This window comes from Balaenoptera ricei, chromosome 1 (genome assembly GCF_028023285.1).
Source record: "Balaenoptera ricei isolate mBalRic1 chromosome 1, mBalRic1.hap2, whole genome shotgun sequence".
NCBI lineage: Eukaryota > Metazoa > Chordata > Mammalia > Artiodactyla > Balaenopteridae > Balaenoptera > Balaenoptera ricei.
The window spans coordinates 74,624,720-74,648,071 of NC_082639.1; the positions used below are offsets into that span (position 1 = coordinate 74,624,720).

A 23,352-nucleotide genomic window follows, 5' to 3' on the forward strand; every position below is an offset into this window, starting at 1 on the left:
GACAAGGATTTAGTGTCACAGCAGTGATCTTGGCCATACTATGTCCTGTCAGAATTGATGAGTAATTCCATAGCAAACCTTTGGAGGTATTCTCTGACAGTGCAAATAAGGACACAGTGGTTACATGTACATATGCTAGGACAAAAGTACTATTTAAATTATGTTATTTAAAAATTATGTATATGTGCACATTGTGAGTCTGTGTCTGCCCATGGACTTTAAGCCTGTGTTTTTAGCTGGGGCACCTGCCAGGGAGCTGGGCACAGGGCAGCGCAAAACAGCTCCCTGGAATGGAAACAGGAGCAGGAGGCAAGGGATCCAGTGTCCTCTCTTGTGGTTCCATGGCAGGGCCTGTGGCGGAAACCTTGAAGTGTTGGCAGGTCACCTCCTTGTGCTTCAGTTGAATGGCTCTGCTGGAATGGCAAGATCTCATTAGGAAGACTGTTGTTGCAATAAACCGGTGGTCACAGAACACCCATTCTGTGAAGATACATGTTGATTTAGCTGAGGGCAAAACTTAGAAAACATATTCTTATGTTTACTAAATGATAATGCTTACTATTTGAAACTGTAAACCAGAATTTACTAATGATTTTCTCTCTTTATGCAGCCTAAGTTAGCGCCATGGCTCCAAAACGTCAAAAACAAAAGAGCTCAAAACGTGGCAAAACTAAAATAACATTACCTGGTAGGATTGTTTTTTCATTAATGAGACTTTTATGGATTTAGTATTCGTACATATATTAGCAGCCAAAACGATCACGGTTTTATGTCTCAAATAAATGTTTTTGCTGTCATAAAGTCAAACACAAGTGGAATTCAAAACACGGGGATTTATTATTATTTTTATTCATTTCATTACAATATCAATTAAATGTCATATAATAAATGTCATAGCAAATATATCACTATGAAATAATTCTGTAAGAAAGACAATTATTCAGTTTCTATTTAATTATTCATAAAATAGCTTAAGTCCTCACTGTGTATTTGCCTTATGTTTTGTGTTTTAAGCCTTGGTAGAAGATAGTAGTAAACTAAGATACATATTTGACTCAAAAATGTAAATTTGACATCATTTTATTATATTCTAGTTAGTGAAGAAGCAGAACCTGTGAATATGGAGAGCATGGGTAAGTGGAAATACAATTTAAAATTTACGTCCCCAGTTCTACAACAATTTAACATGCAATAAGCAAGTGAGAATATTACAGATTGAAATGATTGATCAAAATGTGCATGGACTAAAGTTACATCATGTCATTTGGAATATAAAATAAAATTTTTAAAGAAAAAATAAAAAGTAAGAGTGGAAGAGAGAATTTCAAACTGAGAAATAGACTTGGACCAAGAAGTCCCTTAAAAATCCAACACTGTATGATTATTGAGAGACCTTTTATAACTGTAAAGTGTGTTGTCTGCAAGTCATTACTTTTATTATAATAGTATTTTTCAAACTCTGATCATGGGCAATATTTATCTGTACGCTACGGTGGGGTTCCGCTATTTCAAGGAAAGAGGCTGATTTTTAAGCAAATAAACTAGAACTTAAACAACCGAACTAATATGGTTCCTACTTTTAGAGGCTAAATAATCTTATTCCAACAACTTCTATTTTTGTTGTTGTTGTTGAAACGTTTTCTCAGAGTTGCATTAGATGATGCACTTCATGTTTAGAAACAGAGGGGAAACAGTGAAGGTGGGGAGGAGGAATCTCTAAAAGCCTTGCTGGTCATTGTAAAGATTTTGGCTTTTAGGATGGGGAGCTGTTGGCGGTATTTAAGCAGAGAGGTAACATGATCTGACTTTTTTTTTTTTTTCTTAACATCTTTCTTGGAGTATAATTGCTTTACAATGGTGTGTTAGTTTCTGCTTTATAACAAAGTGAATCAGTTATACATATACATATATCCCCATATCCCCTCCCTCTTGCGTCTCCCTCCCTCCCACCCTCCCTATCCCACCCCTCTAGGTGGTCACAAAGCACCGAGCTGAACTCCCTGTGCTATGCGGCTGCTTCCCACTAGCTATCTATTTTACGTTTGGTAGTGTATATATGTCTATGCCACTCTCTCACTTTGTCCCAGCGTACCCTTCCCCCTCCCCGTATCCTCAAGTCCATTCTCTAGTAGGCCTGTGTCTTTATTCCTGTCTTGCCCCTAGGTTCTTCATGACCTTTTTTTTTTTAGATTCCATATATATGTGTTAGCATATAGTATTTGTTTTTCTCTTTCTGACTTACTTAACTCTGTATGACTGACTCTAGGTCCATCCACCTCACTAAAAATAACTCAATTTCGTTTCTTTTTATGGCTGAGTAATATTTCATTATATATATGTGCCACATCTTCTTTATCCATTCATCTGTCAATGGACACTTAGGTTACTTCCATGTCCTGGCTATTGCAAATAGAGCTGCAATGAATATTGTGGTACATGAATCTTTTTGAATTATGGTTTTCTCAGGGTATATGCCCAGTAGTGGGATTGCTGGGTCGTATGGTAGTTCTATTTTTAGTTTTTTAAGGAACCTCCATACTGTTCTCCATAGTGGCTGTATCAATTTACATTCCCACCAACAGTGCAAGAGGGTTCTCTTTCCTCCACACCCTCTCCAGTGTTTATTGTTTCTGGATTTTTTGATGATGGCCATTCTGATTGGTGTGAGGTGATACCTCATTGCAGTTTTGATTTGCATTTCTCTAATGATCAGTGATGTTGAGCATGCTTTCACCTGTTTGTTGGCAATCTGTATATCTTCTTTGGAGAAATGTCTACTTAGGTCTTCTGCCCATTTTTGGATTGGGTTGTTTGTTTTTTTGATGTTGCATGAGCTGCATGAGCTGCCTGTAAATTTTGGAGATTAATACTTTGTCAGTTGCTTCATTTGCAAATATTTTCTCCCATTCTGAGGGCTGTCTTTTCGTCTTATTTATGGTTTCCTTTGCTGTGAAAAAGCTTTTAAGTTTCATTAGGTCCCATTTGTTTATTTTTGTTTTTATTTCCATTTCTCTAGGAGGTGGGTCAAAAAGGATCTTGCTGTGATTTATGTCATAAAGTGTTCTGCCTGTGTTTTCCTCTAAGAGTTTTATAGTGTCTGGCTTTACATTTAGGTCTTTAATCCATTTTGAGTTTATTTTTGTGTATGGTGTTAGGGAGTGTTCTAATTTCATTCTTTTACATGTAGCTGTCCAGTTTTCCCAGCACCACTTATTGAAGAGGCTGTCTTTTCTCCACTGTATATATTCCTGCCTCCTTTATCAAAGATAAGGTGACCATAAATGCATGGGTTTATCTCTGGGCTTTCTATCCTGTTCCATTGATCTATATTTGTTTCTGTGCCAGTACCATACTGTCTTGATTGCTGTAGCTTTGTAGTATAGTCCGAAGTCAGGGAGCCTGATTCCTCCAGCTCCGTTTTTCTTTCTCAAGTTTGCTTTGGCTATTCGGGATCCTTTGTGTTTCCATACAAACTGTGAATTTTTTTGTTCTAGTTCTGTGAAAAATGCCAGTGGTAGTTTGAAAGGGATTGCATTGAATCTGTAGATTGCTTTGGGTAGTATAGTCATTTGCACAATGTTGATTCTTCCAATCCAAGAACATGGTATATCTCTCCATCTATTTGTATCGTCTTTAATTTCTTTCAAGGATCTCATTCAGATTTGACAGAGAAATTAAAACCTTTACAGACAAGCAAAAGCTAAGAGAATTCAGCACCACCAAACCAGCTTTACAACAAATGCTAAAGGAACTTCTCTAGGCAAGAAACAAAAGAGAAGGAAAAGACCTACAATAACAAACCCAAAACAACTAAGAAAATGGTAATAGAAACATACATATCGATAATTACCTTAAATGTAAATGGATTAAACGCTCCAACCAAAAGACGTAGACTGGCTGAATGGATACATAAACAAGACCCATATATATGCTGTCTACAAGAGACCCACTTCAGACCTAGGGACACACACAGACTGAAACTGAGGGGATGGAAAAAGATACTCCATGCAAATGGAAATCAAAAGAAAGCTGGAGTAGCAATTCTCATGTCAGACAAAATAGACTTTAAAACAAAGACTATTGCTAGAGACAAAGAAGGACACTAGATAATGATCAAGGGATCAATCCAAGAAGAAGATATAACAATTGTAAATATTTATGCACCCAACATAGGAGCACCTCAATACATAAGGCAAATACTAACAGCTGTAAAAGGGGAAATCGACAGTAACACAATCATAGTAGGGGACTTTAACACCCCACTTTCACCAATGGACAGATCATCCAAAAGGAAAATAAATAAGGAAACACAAGCTTTACATGATACATTAAACAAGATGGACTTAATTGATATTTATAGGACATTCCATCCAAAAACAACTGACTTATGTTTTTAAAGGGCCACCCTGGCTACTCTTTTGGGAATTGCAGGGGCAAAGACAGAGGCAGAGACTAGTTAGGAAGCTACTGCAACGATCTAGGAAAGAGATGATGGTGGCCAGGCCAAGGGAGCAAAGGGGTTGCAGGTGTGGAGTGTGAAGGCAGGGAGGTGGTGGGAGGATGTTAGCTCACAGTGAATGGCATTGGAGCCGGGTGTGCTGCCCAACAAATGTTTACTGAATTAATGAATGCACCACCCAGAATCTTGGGAGTTATCTTTGACTCCTTTCTCCCCGTCAACACCTCCTCACTTGCATCTAAACCATACCAAGTCCTGTCAATTCCACATCTAAAACATATCTCAAACCCATTCAATTCACATAATCTCCACATCTGCAACCTTAACCTCCACATCCCTCATTTAGATTAGATCCTTAACCCCTAACTGGTATCCCTGCTTCCACTCAGCCTCCTTCAATGCATTCTGCACACAGAAACCCTTCTGACTTGGCTCTTTCCTGCTTAAACTCTCCCATGGCTTTTCTTTGTCCTTATAGTGGTCCTGGCTCCACCTTCCTTTCTGACCTTGTCTCTCTGTCCTTCACCTCCATCTACAGCTCATCAGCCTTACTTAGCACAAAACATACTGAATTTGTTCCTGCCTCTGGACCTTTGCTCTTGCTGTTCCCAATGCCTGGATAAGCCTCCCATGCAACTACCTCCTTCTCATCATTCAGATCCAGACTCCAATCTAATCTCTGCAAGAGGCCTTTCTTGAAGGCCTCTCTTTCACCTAGTACCCTATTTTATTGCCTTTATAGCACTTATCATAATTCTGAAGTTAAAGTACAGTCAATTCTCATTATTCATGGAAGTTCTATACAGTTGCTGCAAACGCTGAATTAGCAGATACTGAACCATTGCTCCTAGGGAAAATACAGGATTAGGTTCCTCCAAGCCTCTGGTCACAACATTTCATTAACCAATTAATACATAACCTTGTTTTATGTGTGTTTCTCTTTAAAGATGACTTATTTAATATATATTGCTGATTCATTGACATTGAACTCATAGCCAACAGCACTATAATTCATGCCTGACTGATGCTTATCTAATACACATGTTTTCTTGTAAAACATATCAGAGCTTTCTTGCACTTAGGAACACTAGACAGTACTTTACCAGTAAGCTTGGGGACCATTTTAAATAGGCAAATCACCAATACAAAGCACAAAAATGTGAAAAATGTGGTACTACATAGACAGTGGAAGGACACTGTTTGCAGTATGAGAGCACATGGAAGATGGTAGAGCGTCATCTTGTTTGACCTTACCTGGCAATGTGCACATCAGGCAATTCACATTTTTTGTCACTTTAAGCATGCCCACTAATGAACGTGAAAGTGCCACAATTATTGATCTTGGGATTACAAATGCATTTTAGCAAGTGAATTTGCAAATATAAAATTTATGAATGAGGATGAAGCATATTTATTTGTTTATGCATTTATAACACCTACCTATTTATATACATACCCACCCATGCTGGCCCTCCCTTGTGTGCGCTCTCTCTCTCTCTTTCTCTCTCTCTTTCTTTCACACACACAAGCTTCAGGAGAACAGAAACTCTTTCACCCCTCTACCCCAATGCCTATCTTGATACAGAATAAGCATTCAATAAATATTTGTTGATTGATTGATTGAATAAATTGCTTTCCCTGTTCTTCCTGTTTAGACAGACAACCAACACTACCACCCTCCTTAGTTCTATGTTCTATCTCTCACCCTGTTTTCTCCTAGATAGCACTTGTCACCATTTGTCCTTATGTATTTCTGAGTGTATTTATCTATGTAATGTCCGTCTCCCCCTCTAGATTGAATACCCTGCCACTAGCACCATGCTTTTCACGTAGTAGCTGCGTAGTAAATATTTCCTGACTAAATAATTAACTGGTAAGCAAATCCATGGACCTGAGAATGGGGCATGGTGGAGAGGTTTCAGCTGAAAGTAAATGGACTGAAAAATAGATATGAGTATGTTTCTTTAAGGAGAAAAAAAAAGAAAAAGAACTCTCAGCACTTTGTAGTGAGACTTGAGGGTAGGTTTTGACTTAGCATCCCCTTATTTTACAGCCTCTCTCTCTACCCTCAGACTCCCCTCAGGCAACACCAGGACCCTCTGACTTCCTTGCTGTGGGGTCCTGACATTGTCAGCTGTCACTCAGGACTCGTGGCTGTCATGCTGCAGGGGACTAGGTTTCCTTTTCCTACCAAGGAACCAAGGGAGCAATAGACTAGCTAAAAGCTGTCTGCTAATTAAGGCAACGTCTGGAGGGTTCTAGAGAAGAGGTACGATTTTTACATGTAGTTAACATTTATGGAGCAACAGCTTTCTGCCAGGCCTACCCCTCTCATCCCTTTAGCTCTAGGAAGTAACATTACTGTGGCCATTACAAGATGGAGGTGCTGTGACTCCCAAAAGTTAAATAATTTACCCAAATTATAAGTCACACTTTAATACAGGTGAGAGTATCTGTGGTGTGTATTAATGGTCTATTGCTGCTATAACAAATTACCACAAATTTATTATCATACAATTTTAGAAATCAGGAGTCTGAAATTACTTTCACTGGGGTAAAGTCAAGGTGTTGGCAGTGCTGGTTCCTTCTGGAGGCTCTGAAGGGATAATCTGTTTTTTTACCTTTTTCACCTAATGGCTCCCTGTGTTCATTGACTCTTGGCCCCTTCCTCTGTCTTCAAAGCCAGCAGCATAGCATCTTCTAATCTTTCTCTGGCGTAGACCTCTGCCTCCCTCTCACATGTCCTTCCTTTGCATTGACCCTCCTGCCTTCCTCTTATAAGGACCCTTGTGATTACATTGGACCCACCTCAGGAGCCCAGTAATCTTTCCATCTCAAGATCCTGAACTTAATCACACCTGCAAGTCCCTTTTGGCATGTAAGGCAACATATTCACAGGTTTCAGAAATTAGGACATGGATATCTCTGGGGGGACATTATTCTGTTTACCACAAGTGATTAATAGCACAGTTTTTGGAATTAAACAGATGTGGTTTGAATCATAATTCTGCCACTTAATGACTGTGTGGCCACAAACAGCTTCACCTCTCTGGGCCTCTGCTTCCTCATCTGAAGAATGAGGTAGTGATACCTACCTCATGAGCTTGTTGCAGAAGTTAAATTAGGTAGTACATGCACATTTCCTTACAGAGGACTGTCTCAAAGAAGGTTTGCATTTTACTGTTGTTACTATAAAAACAAAATACTATAAAGATAGAGAAATAGGGAATTCCCTGGCGGTCCAGTGGTTAGGACTCTGCACTTTCACTGCCAAGGGCCCTTGTTCATTCCCTGGTCAGGGAACTAAGATCCCACAAGCTGCACGGCGCGGCCAAAAAAAAAGAGAAATAGATCAGTGAATGAGCATAAGGAGTCCAAAACTATAATCACATATATATATGGTCGATTGATTTTCAACAAAAGTAAGTACAAAGGCAGTTCAGTGGAGAAGAGATAGTCTTTTCAACAAATGATGCTGGAACAGTTGGATATTTACATGCAAAAAAGTGAACCTCAGTCCATATTGCACATCGTATACAAAAATTGTCTCAAAATGGATCATAGACCTAAATATAAAACCAAATATTATAAAACTTCTAGAAGAAAACATAGGAGAAAAATCTTTGTGACCTTGGATTAGCAAAGATTTCCAATATACAACACCCCAAACTGTAACTCTTAAGAAATCTTTGCCTAATTGATTTTTCTTTTATGAAGTACTAGTCAGAAATATAAAGGAATGAGCTACTGCTACGTGCAGCAACATGAGTGAGTCTCAAAATAATTGTGCTGAGCAAAAGAAGACAAACAAACAAAAAGTATATGTTGTGCAATTTTTAAGGAAATGTGCATGGACTGCCTAATTTAACTTCTGCAACAAGCTCATGAGGTAGGTATCACTACCTCATTCCTCAGATGAGGAAGCAGACGCCCAGAGAGGTGAGTTTTATAACTATTCTATAAAAAACAAACTACTAATCTATAGTAATAGAAAGCAGAGCAGTGGTTGCCTGGGAGTGAGGAGAGGTGCTGGGAGAAGTGGCAGGAGGAAACTTTTGGGGATTATGGATGTGTTCTTTATCTCCATTGTGATGATGGTTTCATGGGTAAATGCATATGTTTATCAAATTGTACACTTTAAATATATACAGTTTATTATTTATCAATTATATCTCAATAAAACTGTGTTTTTTTTTAAGTAAACAACAACCAAAATGCTAAAAAAAAGATATGGATGAAATGCATGGGGCTTATTTACATACTCTGTTTCAATATGCAGGACAACTGATGTGTGACCTATGATTTGTATTGCACCGGCCTCTTCCTTGGGCACACAGCAAGATTCCGAGCTAGTTAGTTGTGTGGAGCTTGAGTCTGTCTTTGGCTCCTGCTCTACCAGGCTACTAGGTGAATAACTGCCATTCACTACATCCTATACAGTGTATCTCTCTTACCTCCCTGACTATCTGTGAAGGAGGAGGAGGACCATCTCCCGTGCTCTGCTGTGTTCACACTTTTGAGAGAAAGTATGGCCTGCTAGTTACAATGCAGGGACCTTGGTTTGGATCCTAGCTCCCCTATTTCTAACTCCCAGCCCCCAACCTTGGATACCTTACTTGGACTCTGTTTTCTCAGCTAAAAAATGGAGACAATTATAGGAGCGGCCTCTGAATGTTGTTATGAAGAGTAAATGAATTAATAATCCATGTAATGTGCTTAGAATAGTGTCTGGCAGTAGGTGCTTCACAGAAGCTACTATAATTAACATGCTGTTATTTACTCACGCGGTTATTCACTCACTGCACTGGCCTGGCCCCCTATCCAGTGGGTCTTGCCCTCATGGCAGGCACTCCTGACCTTTGTAAGCAGGAGGCCCTGCAGCCCTTCTCCTCTGCTCCAACATCTTTCTCACCCTCCTGGACCACTCTGCTGGAGGCACAACTGAGCCCAGAGCCCATCTCATCGCTAATCACCAGAGCCTCATTGTTATATACCTACAGTGCTGTCTTCAGTGCAGGCCTCAAAGCCTAAATGACAACAATTCTTACACTGAATTTAGCCAGAGACCCTTGGGGTGGCCAGTAGCGTCAGGCCTTGCTCTGTTTAGTTTGGCCATTGTTCAGGTAGGGCACGGAGGTACTGGACTCTAGGAGTTCTGTGTAGTCTATTGTCTACTAGTTGCCTGCAGTTATTACTGATTCCCGACCCCAGCCAGAAACAGGCTACTACTACTGCTAACTTCTAGATAAAGGAATGTTAGATCCTCTATTAAAGTTGCCTTGAAAAAGCCCAATTAGTGTAAAAGGATTATTTTTATGACAGATATCCAGCCAGTAGGATTTGCAGTATGTTTAGCGGGAGTGGGTGACATAGAACACCGTCTTTGTCAGTGTCCTTCCAGTTCCTTGGCGGGTAGGAAGCTTCCTGGTCTCTGTGAGCACGTCTGTTTATGAAGGGCAGCCGCCTCCGTTTCGGCTCCAGCTCCGTGTGGGTCTCACAGTTCCACCTAGTGGTTTTCCAAGACAAAACGCCAAGGGCTCTTATGCATCGGACACTCTACAAATTACGGCTGGCAGTATGATTTTAAAGGATAACTTGCATGTGAATCAAGTCAGCAGTTGTTTTGGGGCAGACCCCGAGGCTGTGGCTGCCCTGTGTCACCTCCGCCTCACCACCAACCAGGATCTGGGCCCTGAGGTCCCCCCCGAGGGCGTGCTGGGGGCCCTGCTCTGCGTGAGGCTCTGGAGACCCCCCCCCCCCCGCATCCCAGGCGCCAGAACACTGCTTACTGTCATAAGCACCCCGGGATCCTGCGTGCCCTCTGGCCCTGGACCGTCCCGTCCCTGACACCCGGACAGCTCCCGCAGGCGCGTGGAGAGCGGCTCATCCTGCCAGCCACACTTGCTGCCGCCCTCTAACCCCAAGATCCCCACCCCTAACCCCCCAATAAATATGATCTGAAGCAAACAAACAAACAACAAAAAAAAAACCAGTTGCCTTTGAGCATCCCCTACATGCAGGTGTTAGGGTTAGTATTTTAAGGGGAGATAAAAATGGGCAATTTGTCCCTAATTTACGAACCACTTGTATTCCAAATGTTTGTTTATTATGCCAACTGATTGCAATTTGGAATATATTTCCATATATAATCAGTGTTTATGCATAGAGTCACTAATAATCACCTGAATAATCGTATCATAGAGCTTCCAGGGCGAGGGGTCAATGTTTCTGTGGGAAAATAAGCTCAAAATTCCTACTTGAGAGGCTGCATGCACTTTTCCCCTCGATGACGCACCTGTTGAGCAGTGGGAGGGAGGATGTTGGGACATCCAGGTGTGGGGGGCCTGCAGAGGATGGGAGTGGGTTCTGGGGCCCCCGGAGCATAGAGTTGGGGGAGGGAGTCTGGGGATAAATGCAGAACTGAACCTGCGGTGGTAGAAGCTGATGGTGATAAAAAGGATAAGAAAAGTGAGAAGTAGGATTGAGAGAGAAGATTGAGGCAAAAACGATACCTTGTCTTCTTCCATCCGCTGTCCCAGGGCTTGCTGCTGCTGCCCAGGACTGACCTGGGGTGAGGGGCAAAGGGACAGGAAGAACAGGAGTGGAAGCCTGTTGAACCTCCCCTCCCTCCTATTTTGAGGGCAATTCTGGGACTGGGGAGCCAGAGGAGGGAAGAGGGATTCCCTACCTCACCTTCCTCCCCAGTTCCAGCTTTACTAATACAGCCTAATTGGAAAGTCAGTAGCTTTAAAGTGTGAAGAACTAGGGCTTCCCTGGTGGCGCAGTGGTTAAGAATCCGCCTGACAATGCAGGGGACACGGGTTCGAGCCCTGGTCCAGAATGATCCCACGTGCCGCGGAGCAACTAAGCTCGTGCACCACAACTACTGAAGCCCGCTCGCCTAGAGCCCATGCTCCGCAGCAAGAGAAGCCACCACAATGAGAAGTCCACGCACCACAACGAAGAGTAGCCCCCGCTCGCCGCAACTACAGAAAGCCTGTACGCAGCAACGAAGACCCAACGCAGGCAAAAATAAAATAAATTTACTTTTTAAAAAAAGTATGAAGAACTGAATGACAAGTTTGACTGAAAAAGAGCCCTAGGGAGCAGAGGTTCCTATCTAGGGTCAAGGGAAGGTTTCTTTAAAATGGGAGACCATTGAGCAAATCAGCATGCTGAGGGCAAACAGCACAGAGGTAGGAAAGGTTGATGGGAGAGGAAGAGTTGATGGGCTGAGAAGGGTGGAGAGGGGCAGGCAGGTCTTCGAACTGGAGGGAAAGGCAGAAAGGCGCGGCCTGTGCTGATGAGCTGGTGGGCAGGGCTGCGGGACATCACAGGATTCTTTGCTGTACAGACACAGAATTTTCTCTGTGAGAGGAAGCAGGGTCACCTGGTGAGAGAGAGCAACAGGTGAAGGGGTGAGGGAGGAGGTGTTTTAGGAGAGCAGTACAGGTTTGATAGAGCCTAAAATGGTGATAATATCTTTGAACCAATAATTTCACTTTTAAAACCTATCCTGGGAAAATAATTTGAAAAAGAACAGTTACAGGTATATGTATAACTGAAAAAAAAATATGAACTGCTATTTTCAACTGTGATTCAGGCCATTTCTGTACATTCTCATCATATATAACTGTCTTCATTAGATCTTAAGTATTAGTTTTGAGAATTTGACCTTTGTCTTCTTTCAGATTTAAAATATAATGTTAAACCACACACAAAATATATTTTTTTAAAACCTATCCTAAGAAAATAATTTGAAATGTGATAAAAGTTTATAAACTATATATTTGTTTGTAGAGTTATTTATAATCACTAGAAACAAATGAGAAAAAATATAATGCTTACCAACAATAGAATGGTTAAAAATTATGCTATAGAATTACATTAATTTAAAATGATGCGTTAGAAAAATTATATAATGTCATAGTAAAATTCTAGTGACATAATGGTAAGTATGAAAGGCAGGATTTAGAATTTCATTTAAGATACTATATATGGAGTGACTGGAAGGAAATAGAGCAAACGATTAATAGAGGTTCTCTCTTGAGAGATACAATTATGGGTAATTGTTATTTTCATCTTTTTATCTTTTTGACATTTAAAAAAATTTTTTTATTTTATATTGGAGTATAATTGATTTACAATGCTGTGTTAGTTTCAGGTGTACAGCAAAGTGATTCAGTTATACATATACATACATCTATTCTTTTTCAGATTTTTTTCCCATTGAGGTTATTATAGAATATTGAATACAGTTCCCTGTGCTATGCAGTAGGTCCTTGTTGGTTATCTATTTTAAGTATAGTAGTGTATATATGTTAATTCCAAATTCCCAGTTTATCCCTCCCTGCCGCCACATTTCCCCTTTTGTAACCATAAGTTTGTTTTCTAAGTCTGTGAGTCTGTTTCTGTTTTGTAAATAAGTTCATTTGTTGACATTTTTTATAATGGATAAACTTACTTTAAAAATATGAACAATGATTTTAAAATCTTTTAAAATTTTAACCAAGGCAATTATTTAAAGCAAACAATTGCATGTTGCCTAGTGTTAATATTTTAAATGGTTATATTTAATGTCCAAATTCCACTTTGCCTTTCCCAGGTCATCCAGAAATTTATCCTTTAGTGTTAACTAACAAGACGCAGGAGATATTTAACTGCAGAATAGATGAAGATGTCACAGATGAACAGCCTTATAAACTTATCAAAAAAGAAGATATTTTTGCGGACTTTGAAAACAGAGCTGCAGTATCTGATTTCTACCCAGTCAAAAAAACTATTCAGGTAAGTACAGTATCCCTCTTTATTTTTCAGTCCTACCTCAAGAGGTTCCTGATACATAATCACAAAAGTTGGAGAGATTTCTGAGTTCAAATCTGGCATTTCCCATTACTTTGGGCAAATGCTAGCTTGCCCATGCCTCCTTGGGAATCCTTCTTGATGACCCTTTGTGAAAAGCAAACTCCTATCTGTGACATTTTGTCTTATTCCACACCCAGAAAAGCTCATCCTTGCCCAATTTTAACTAGAAAGGGAACCTACACTTATTTTCCCATACTGCTTTAATTATTTAATTCACAATTTTAGTCCTGATTTGTCTGCAAACATGCTACAGAGCACAATACCAAATAAAAGGAATGCTTCCTTTTTTTCCTGTTAGAAATAAAATTGCATGGTAAATTTCCCTGGACGCATTGTGTTTTAAGAGCTTTTGTAAGTTAATAAAATAACTTTGCAATTTGGGGTTATTAACCATAGGTTAGCACTGTGGTTATCTTCTATGATTGATTGATTAAAGAAATATTAATTTTGTGTCGGTATCTGTATAAACTGAATGACTACTGAACATTAACCTTCTTTTTTTTATTATATTTTTGTAGGAATATCCTGGAGATGAGCTTCTCCTTGTTTATGACAAAGACTTCAAATATGGACTTAACTTTTATCTTATTGGAACTGAAGAGGGCAAGGAAAACTATTTAAATGTAAGCACACCCTAAGCAATCTGTTGATTGTCAGAAGGAAGCGGTACCTCTGGGGGAACCCCAGACATGGTCATGATTATTCTTGTTCAGCTCTGATTCCCTGGGGCCTAGAGTAGGTGGGCTAAGGGTGAGCTAACTCAGACATCTCAGGGTAGCAGATACTCTACTTATTTGCCCTTCATTTACCCAGTGGGACTGGAAACAACAAATCTGGAGTACCACTGCTCTCGGCCATCCCTTGGCCCATATTCCTGCTTCTCCTCTTGCCATCACCATGACTTTGGGTAAGCTACTTAACCTCTCATCTGCAAAACGGTGGCACCAGTAGGGCTGTTGTGAGGATTAAATGGGCCGACGCAGGTAAAGCCCTTTGTATAGTGCCTGGCACAAAGCTAAGTGCTCCATAAATTTTTGCTATGATTATTTAAAAGCAAAATTTTTAAAGGACAACTTGGTCATTGGGCAATTGAGGGGAACAGGGTGTCAAAGATAAGCAGAAAATAAAAGAATGGTAGTTTCCAAGGAAAGGAAGTCAGTTCACCTTCAGGGTGTTGCGTTCAAAGTGGTCATGAAAGGCAACAGGTTTCTGACACTTGCCTTCCGGTCTGGCATCCTCATGGGGAGGTTTGGTCAAACTGAGGGAGACAGAGGGGTTTGTATGGTTGTCCAATAAGCAAGAAAAATAAAGGAAAGCCATAGAATTTTAAAATATCTAACACTTTTTACATTTGAAATAATTTCTCAGTTAGCCTTAACATTTTCAGTTTTATTTTTATGATTGCTTTTTTCTGTGTTTTAATTTTTTTATTATGGTGAAATATTTCAAGTGTATAGAAAAGCACAGATGATAAAACAAATATCTCTACTGTCACCACTCAGAATTAACAAATGTTAATATTTTATCATATTTACTTCAAATTCTTTTGAAAGGAAATAAAATATAAGAGATAATGTTTCACTCCCTCTTATATCCTCCTTAATTCAATTTTTCTAACTCCTCTCTATAAGGAACTATTATTCTAAGGTTGTCATATAGTCTTCTGTCCATGGTTTCATACTGTTACCATGCATGTATGCTCCACAAATAATACATTTTATTGTTTTATTCATTTAAAATTTACATAAAATTATATTATACAACTTGTTTTGCAACTTTGTTTTCCACCAAATTGTAAAATTCTAGGATCTGTTCATGTTAATACATTTAGAATCATATACATGTAGATTGAGTTTGTTCATTGCAACTGTTTTATGAGATTTTATCTTCTGACTATACCACAATGTATCAACCCTTTTCCCTATTGATATTCATTTGGTTGCCCATTTTTTCACTATTATGAATCAAGTAGCAGTGAACATCTATATATCTTTATCTGTATCTGTATCTATATCTTCATCTGTCTGTATATCTTCTTGTAGACATCTTGGTTTAAAAAACATTTGGTCTTTATAATTTAATGGATATCATATTTATTCATACATATAATCGTCTCATCAGAAAAACATTTCATTAAATCAGAGAAAATTAGCTTTGTATTTTATCAAGCTTTAGCATTCCATATTCTTAAAGGCATACAGTAAATGCTTTTTGCTTATCACACATCTTTTCCTTTTTTTCCTCTCCCCTCTTGATTCTTTCATCTTCTTTCTATATCCTTGATCTCTTTCTTTTTTGTCATTCTTCCTTTTTTTTTTGCATAGTTTCCTTCTCATAGTTGAAAAGCATGAACCAACAAAGAAGAAAAATAATAAGGAAGAGCTTAATGAATTTATATAAAAGCAAAGTTTATTGCAAAATATACATGTGTAATTATAACCTAAGTTTGGTAATATGTTTATATATTTTGCTGAATTTAGCTCTTTTTTTTTAATTGAAATATGGTTGATTTACAGTGCTGTGTTAGTTTCAGGTGTACAGCAACGTGATTCAGTTTTATATACATATGTGTATATATATATATATATATTCTTTTTCAGATTCTTTTCACTTATAGGTTATTACAAAATACTGAGTAGAGTTCCCTGTGCTGTACAGTAGGTCCTTGTTGGTTATCTATTTTATATACATTAGTGTGTATATGTTAATCCCACCTCCTAATTTATTCCTCCCCCCCTTTCCCTTTGGTAACCATAGGTGTTTTTTCTGGTAATATATTTTATTTTATTTTATTTTTTAATATATTATTTTTTAAAATTTTATTATTATTTATTTTATTTATTTATTTTTGGCTGCGTTGGGTCTTTATTGCTGCACGCAGGCTTTCTCTAGTTGCGATGAGCAAGGGCTACTCTTCGTTGCGGCGCGCGGGCTTCTCATTGCGGTGGCTTCTCTTGTTGCAGAGCATGGGCTCTAGGCGTGCGGGCTTCAGTTGTGGCTCACAGGCTCTAGAGCGCAGGCTCAGTAGTTGTGGCGCACAGGCTTAGTTGCTCCACGGCATGTGAGATCTTCCCAGCCCAGGGCTCGAACCTGTGTCCCCTGCATTGGCAGGCGGATTCTTCACCACTGCGCCACCAGGGAAGCCCTGGTAATATATTTTAGAATCCTATTTATTTTACTGCAGCCTCCAGAAGTTCCAGAAGAACAAGAAGAATATAAAGAGCATATTCCTGAAGATATATATATTTATAAGCCACCTATCTGTAAACCATGGGTTTCTTTGGGCAGTGAAAAAGAAATTGAGGAAGAATCGGTTAAAGAATCCACAAAAGAGGTCAGCAGCTTGAATATGATGTCTAACCGTCACCTCCCTATAGCTGAGCAACACGTATCCCCGAGGGATCAGTGTGGTTTGCTGGGTTTGCTGCGGGGATATGGCTTTTTTTGATAGAAGAATGGTCACTGTCTTGGGGGTGTTATGGGCTGGACTGTGTCTCCCTCCAAAAGATAAGCTGAAGTCCTAAACCCCAGTACCTCAGAAAGGAAATAAGGGGAGTTTTATCCAATACGGCAGGCGTCATTATAAGAAGACGCTCTTGTGAAAACATAGAGACACAGGGAGAACACCATGGAAGACGGAGGCAGAAATTGGAGTGATGTATCACAAGCCAAGCAACACCTAGGATTGCTGGCCGTCACATCAGAAGCTGGGAGCAGGCAGGGAACAGATTCCGCCTCAGAAGGAACCAAACCTCCAACACCTTAGTTCAGACTTCCAGCCTCCACAACCAAGAGAGAATAAATTCCTGTTGTTTTAAGCTAACCTAGTCTGTGGTATGTGGGTACAGCAGCCCTAGGAAACTAACCAAGTGGCATTCCCAGACCACCCCCTGAGAGGAGCAATCGTGTACAAGTGATTTGTTATGAAAGGGCCCCATAAGAGAATAGGAAAGCAGCAGGACCGAGACAGAAGCCCTGCAAGGGTGCACTCTCAGACAAAATTCTGGCAGAGTGAAGGCTTCAGCCTCTGTGCTCTAGCCTATGAGCTAGGTAAATTATACCTCAGAGCTGTCCCAAACAGAAGCAAAAGAGATGGGCTTACATATGTCTCCCACCAGTCCATTGCTGGCCTGGATATAAACTGCCAGTCACTTCCTGTTCTTTGTACCTTCAGGCAAAGTGGTCCTGGTAGCTCTAGAGCATCCTCCACAGAATAGCTGTAGGTAGCTGGTGGCTGTGGGAACAGAGAGCAAAGGGACCTGGAAAGGTGCACAGAAAGTACACAAAGGGGTCCAAGAGGATGTGGGCAGAGCACCAGTGTTGTCGGCCACACATCATTTTTCTCCAAAGACTCGATTGTTTCCTGTACTGCTTACATGTGTTGCAGATTACATATATGATTTCTCGAAAACGAAGTGAATTTGGTGCCCCAGTTAAGTTCAGTGACCAGAATGCTTCCAGTGTAAAACATGCCTATATTGAATGTAGAGCCTACCCAGATAAAAATTTTACCCTTAAGCAACTTGAGAGAGATGTTGGCATGCAAGTAGTCCCCAAAATCAAGGACACAAGTACTCAGACAAGATGGTAAGTATGCGATGAATTTATATGTATTTTCAAAGGCAGTTATGGTAAAATCCAGCAACATCCATGATTACTTTGAGAGATCTGTATAATAGAAACGCATTGACAGTGATGCCAGATCTCCACAGAGTAATTCAGCTCAAGAAGATCTAATTATAAGCAACAATGCCTTTTAACAATCTTACTAGGAAAATGAAATACAAGTATATAAGACTGTAAAGATTATGAAGTGGGAAAATGAGCAATGCTGTTAATAACTATAGTACTGCTCTCAGAGAAGGGGACCTGGTCATCTCATCTGAAATATTACCGTCACCTTCTAACTTGTCTATTCTACTGCCTAAGTGATCATTCTTACGAACCAAATCAGATTGTTTTACTTCATTACTGCCCAAATCTCTTCCATGTCTCCCCAACTCATCCAGAGCCGTTAGGATGACATATAAGGTCCCCCTTCCTTCATGACAAGGCACTGTCTGCCTGTCCAGCCCTGTTCCCAAACAAGCCCTCTGTGCTCTAGCCTATGAGCTACTTCCAGCTCCCAGAATACCTGCTCTTGCAACGTTTTCCTGCCTTTGCCCTTGCTATTCCTCTGCATAAAATGCGCTTCATTACCTTATCCACCCCTCCTCATCCTTTAAGTTCCAGTTCAGTACCCCCTCCTCTGTGACTTCCTGGAAACTCCAGGTAGGGCTGATCACTCTCTCCTCTGGGTTCCCACTAGAGCTTAGAGGTATCTTTATTGTAGCACTGATGACCCATATTGTATTCATCTGCTCACCTGTCTGCCTTAGATCCCGAGCACTTTGAGGCTACAAATGATTAATTAAATTTGTAATTTAATTGAAATTGATCCAGTGAATGAATTGATGTAAAATTGATTGCTGAGGGAATGCTTTGGGGACTTGAGCTCGGCTTTGAATGTTGTATAAATCTGAAGACATATTTAGCTAATCTATGCATATTTTTTAGGATTAAAAAAAGTTATTTTGAAATAATTTTAGATCTATAAAAGATAGCTACAAATGTTGAATATGATTTGGAGACATAGAGAAAGGGAAAACATCCCAGATTTTTTTAAATGACCTGAACATCTAGGGGGTGGGATGAACAGGGTCTGCATGGGACCACAAGGAGACCAGCCTGGGTAGCGTGGAGGGAGCAGCAGAGACAAGCAGACTCTCTGTGGCAGACGATAGGGAATTTTGGCAAGGTTTGAAGCAAGGGAGAGGCAAGATTAAAGCTATTAAAGTAAGATGAGCCAGGCAGTATGTATTGGAATGCAGAGGGAAAAAAAAACCCTGGAGTTGAGGACATTGGCCAAATGGGAATCTACTGTAATTAAACCAGATAAAGTAAGGTGGTGTCAGCAAACCAAGAAGAGAGGGTGGAGAGGAGACATGTATAAATACAAAATGCTGTAACTCCCATCATTAAAGCCAACAAACAAAAAACTGTTTCAACCTTTCTGGCTATTAGCTACTTTCTCTGCTTTTTTTTCCTTTTTCTTTTTTTTTTTTAACAACAAAACTCCTCACAGCAGTTTTCCACATTCTCTAGTTGCACCTTCTCTTCCATTCTGCCCACTCTAGTCTTAACAAGGTCACCAAAGACCTGCAGTGGTCTGATTGCCTAATCCCATTTTCAGACACTCTCTTTCTCCACTTCTCAGCAGTATTTAACATGGTTGACTATCTCTCCTTCTTGGCTTATGGACAATAGTCAGTGTACCTCTCCTAACTCACTGGCAGCTCCTTCTCAGTCTCTTTTACTGGATCCTTCTCCTTCCAATTTCTAAATATTAAAGGACCCCAAAGCTAACTCCTTTTGATGTTTTCTCTAACTGTGCGTAATCCCTGGGTGAATTTATTCATTCCTGTGGTGTTACCTATTATCTGTTTGCTGGTGGCTCCCGAATCTATACCTTCAACCTCAATCTCTCCCCTGAACCCTACACTCATTTATTCATCTGCTTCCTTAAGTATCTAATAGGTGTCTCAAAGTTAACATGCCCCACAACAAACTTTTGATTTTCTATTTTCAAACCTGAAACTCCCTGAATCTTCCTCATCTCAGTAAATGGCACTGATCTTCTTGTAACTACTCAGACCCCAAACCTTGAATTTTCTTGGGTCTATCTTCAAAACATATTCACTGCTATCACCTTGGATCAAGCCATGATCATCTCTTGCCTGGATTACTGGAATGCACCCTAACTGGGCTTTCTCCATCCATCCTTTCCCTCCTACATTCTGTTCTTCATAGAAGAGCCAGACTAATCCTGTTAAAATGCAAGTCATATCATGTCCCTGACAAAAACCCTCCTATGGCTTCCCATCCTGAAGGAACCTACAAGGCTTCATGTGATCTAAATTCCATCTGCCCCTCTACCCTCATTTCCCACAACTCCCCTGGTTCATCCATTCCAGCCCCACTGGCTTCCTTGTTCCTTGAATTCACCAAGCATTGTCTCTCTTCTCTCACCTTCGCCTCACCACCACTTAGAACTGAAGCTCCATGAGATTGGAACTTTGTCTATTTTGTTTACTTCTATATCCCCAACTCCTAGGACAGTTCCTGGCACATACTTACTGAATGGAGGGGGAAAAAGAACCAAGGAAGGGAAGGAGGAGGAGAAGGATCAAGTGAAGGAAGAATGTGCAAAGTCACTGACTTGAGTTCAATGTTCAGAGAAGAGCCATGAAATATACAGCGAGAGAGGCTGTGACCAGGAGAATCGTGGGTCCTCAGTGTGGACCATAGTACAAAACATGCTTTTCAGATCTCTGTGAACCAAAGGATCAGGAACCATGAAAATGTAATGTTAAAGTTAGAGCACATGTACATAGGTACAAGGGGTCAGGACAAGACATGGGTCAGAAACCAGGGAGGCAGATAGACAGGCCAAACCAAAAGAGATGAAGAGAAAGACAAGGATTGGTGGTCAAGTCTCAGCAGAGAATTAGGACATCATTGATCATTAAACACCAAGAAGTGAGGGTAAGACAGGAAAGAGAGAGGTGATTCATTAGTACAAAAGAAACTTAGATTTTGAGAAAAATTTCTTAGTCAAGACAACTAGAGATTTCTATTTTTCTACCAGAGTGCAGAAAAGTGAAAAGAATGAGTCAGCCAGGGTAGACTCAGGAGGTAGACTCAGAATGGGAGAGTGAACTTCTAACAACAGGGACCCTAACCACAGGACTTTAGATTTATTAGGCTCTCAAATGAATGTTGACTGATAATGATGAACAGTTGTTTCTATGTAGACGGAGGGAATAGATGAGAAATAGCGGCAGGTCTTGACCCACAAAGTGGGGTGGTGGGGGGAGTAAATCAAAGGGTATTCAAATGGTTCAAATCCAGGTGACTTGGGAGAATGCTGGTACCACTTACTAAGATCAGAAATTAGGTGGAAAAGATGGGATATATGATTGTGATGGAAGAAGTAAAAAAACAAAATCAAAGACGAGGTTCAAAGAGTAATGACAATGAAAGCAAATGTTTACAGTGTCCTTACCACATACCAGGCATTCTTCTAAGTATCAATACTTTGCACACATCAACTCAATTAATCCTCACAACTGCCCTCTGAGGTAGGCACCATCTCCATTTTACAAACAAAGAAACTAAGACAAAAAGAGGTTAAAAATGAAAGCTCAATGTTTAGAACATAATTTAAATTTAAAGCAATAATGACTAGATCTGCTGAGAAACAACAAAGCAAATCACATTTTAAAAAATAAGTGACTCAGTCATATTGCTACTTTGATGAAACCACCAGGCACCATATAATTTCTTACTTAATCCTACCTGGAGGGTACTAGTGTGGGATAGAAAATAAAAGGTGACGCTAAGATCTGAACCCAAGTCTCTGGTTCCAGCACCAACATTCTTTCTTTCCATCACTCTGTCTTCTGCTATGGATACTGATCTAGGCAGGGAAAAAAAGAATGAATTGTTCAATTAAATATAAACAAAACTCTGTTTACCACTCTGTTTGATTACTCTCCATTAATATACTTGCCTCTCAGAGACATTTTCCTGACATTTGTTCAACAACACAGGTTAAATACAACCTAATTTTTTTGAGCACTTAAAATGTCCTAGGCACTGTTTTAAAAGCTTTGCATCTATTAACACATTCAATCCTTACAATGACACTGTGAGCTAAGGACTTTCAGAATTTCTTTTAGGGATGAAAAAACAGGCACAGAGAGGTTAAATAATTAGCTCAGGGTCACATAGATAGTAAGTGATAGAACCAGGCTTCAAAGCCAGGCAGCCTGTCACCAGAGTGCACTCTCTTAAGGACTTGCCATATGATCTTTCTACAGCCCCACACCCTAAGATCAAGGGGCTCACTCAGTCTAGTGGGTGAGACTGACAAAGCCCAGAGGTACAATACAATGTGTTGTGTTCAAGGGTGGAGGTGAACACTGAGAGCAGACTGGATGGAATAAACTTTCTCCCAGAGATGGTGCTGCCATTACTGCCAAAATGTAACTTGTTCCAGGTTTTGTATATTTAGAGCAGAGTTTCTCAACCTCAACACTACCGGCTGGATAATTCTCTGTTGTGGGAGAGCTGCCTTATGCACTCTAGCATCCCTGGGCTCTACCCTCTAGATGCCAGGAGCTCTTCCCAGTTGTGACAGCCAACATTGTTTACAGACATTACCAAATATTCCTGGATTGAGAAGATGGAACAGGATCGCACTGGTTGAGAAACACTGATTTAATGAAATGAAGAAAGAATGATACACAAATGTGACAAAATGTTAATAATTAATGAATCTGGGTAAAGAATGTATGGGAATTTCTTATACCCTTCTTACAACTTTTCTGTACATTTAAAATGATAACTAAATATTTTTTTTACAATAAAGAGCTTGTTGATTATGTCGAAGAGAAATTCACAAATACTTCGAATGGCAGCCAACATCAATTGTCTAGGATAAAGAAAAAATTCAATATGTAGAATTTAAGTATAAACTAATATCCTAATATTGTCACAGAGAAAAATCTTTGCCCTGTTATGACCATATTTGCTTGTCTTTGATCTAACTTTTGGTATTCGATTTCTTTCAATATATTAGGACATATCCCAAAAATGCTACTACGCAATATTATCCAAGAGAACTTTCGGAAGAAGAAAAAGAGGCACTGGGACAATCAAAGACTTTGACTGAGTTTCTTAACAATGTGTCTATAAGGTAAAAATTGTATATTAAATTTAAAAAAACATAAAATGTATATGTTTACTTATAATAATAGGTCTTAAAAAACAACTCTATACCTGGTGTACAGATAGAAAGTATGAAGACAGTTATCAGATACTCATGAGCATGTGACACATTCTACAGATTCTCAGTCTTTTCTTTCCCTTCTATTGCTAAGCAACATGCTAGACCTTCTAAGCTAGGGCCATACCAAACAGTGTCA

General features: G+C 39.8%; 1 protein-coding gene across 1 annotated transcript in view; it reads left to right on the plus strand.

Moving 5' to 3' along the window:
* The first annotated feature begins 1,121 nt into the window (after positions 1-1,121).
* DNAI3 (dynein axonemal intermediate chain 3) overlaps positions 1,122-23,352 on the plus strand; it is an 81,653-nt gene continuing 59,422 nt past the window's right edge. The window contains exons 1-6 of the mRNA XM_059899816.1: positions 1,122-1,133; positions 13,065-13,246; positions 13,843-13,947; positions 16,509-16,658; positions 17,712-17,911; positions 23,007-23,123. Coding sequence (XP_059755799.1) covers positions 1,130-1,133; positions 13,065-13,246; positions 13,843-13,947; positions 16,509-16,658; positions 17,712-17,911; positions 23,007-23,123 — 758 coding nt within the window. The 5' untranslated portion in view covers positions 1,122-1,129. The remainder of the gene's footprint in view (positions 1,134-13,064; positions 13,247-13,842; positions 13,948-16,508; positions 16,659-17,711; positions 17,912-23,006; positions 23,124-23,352) is intronic.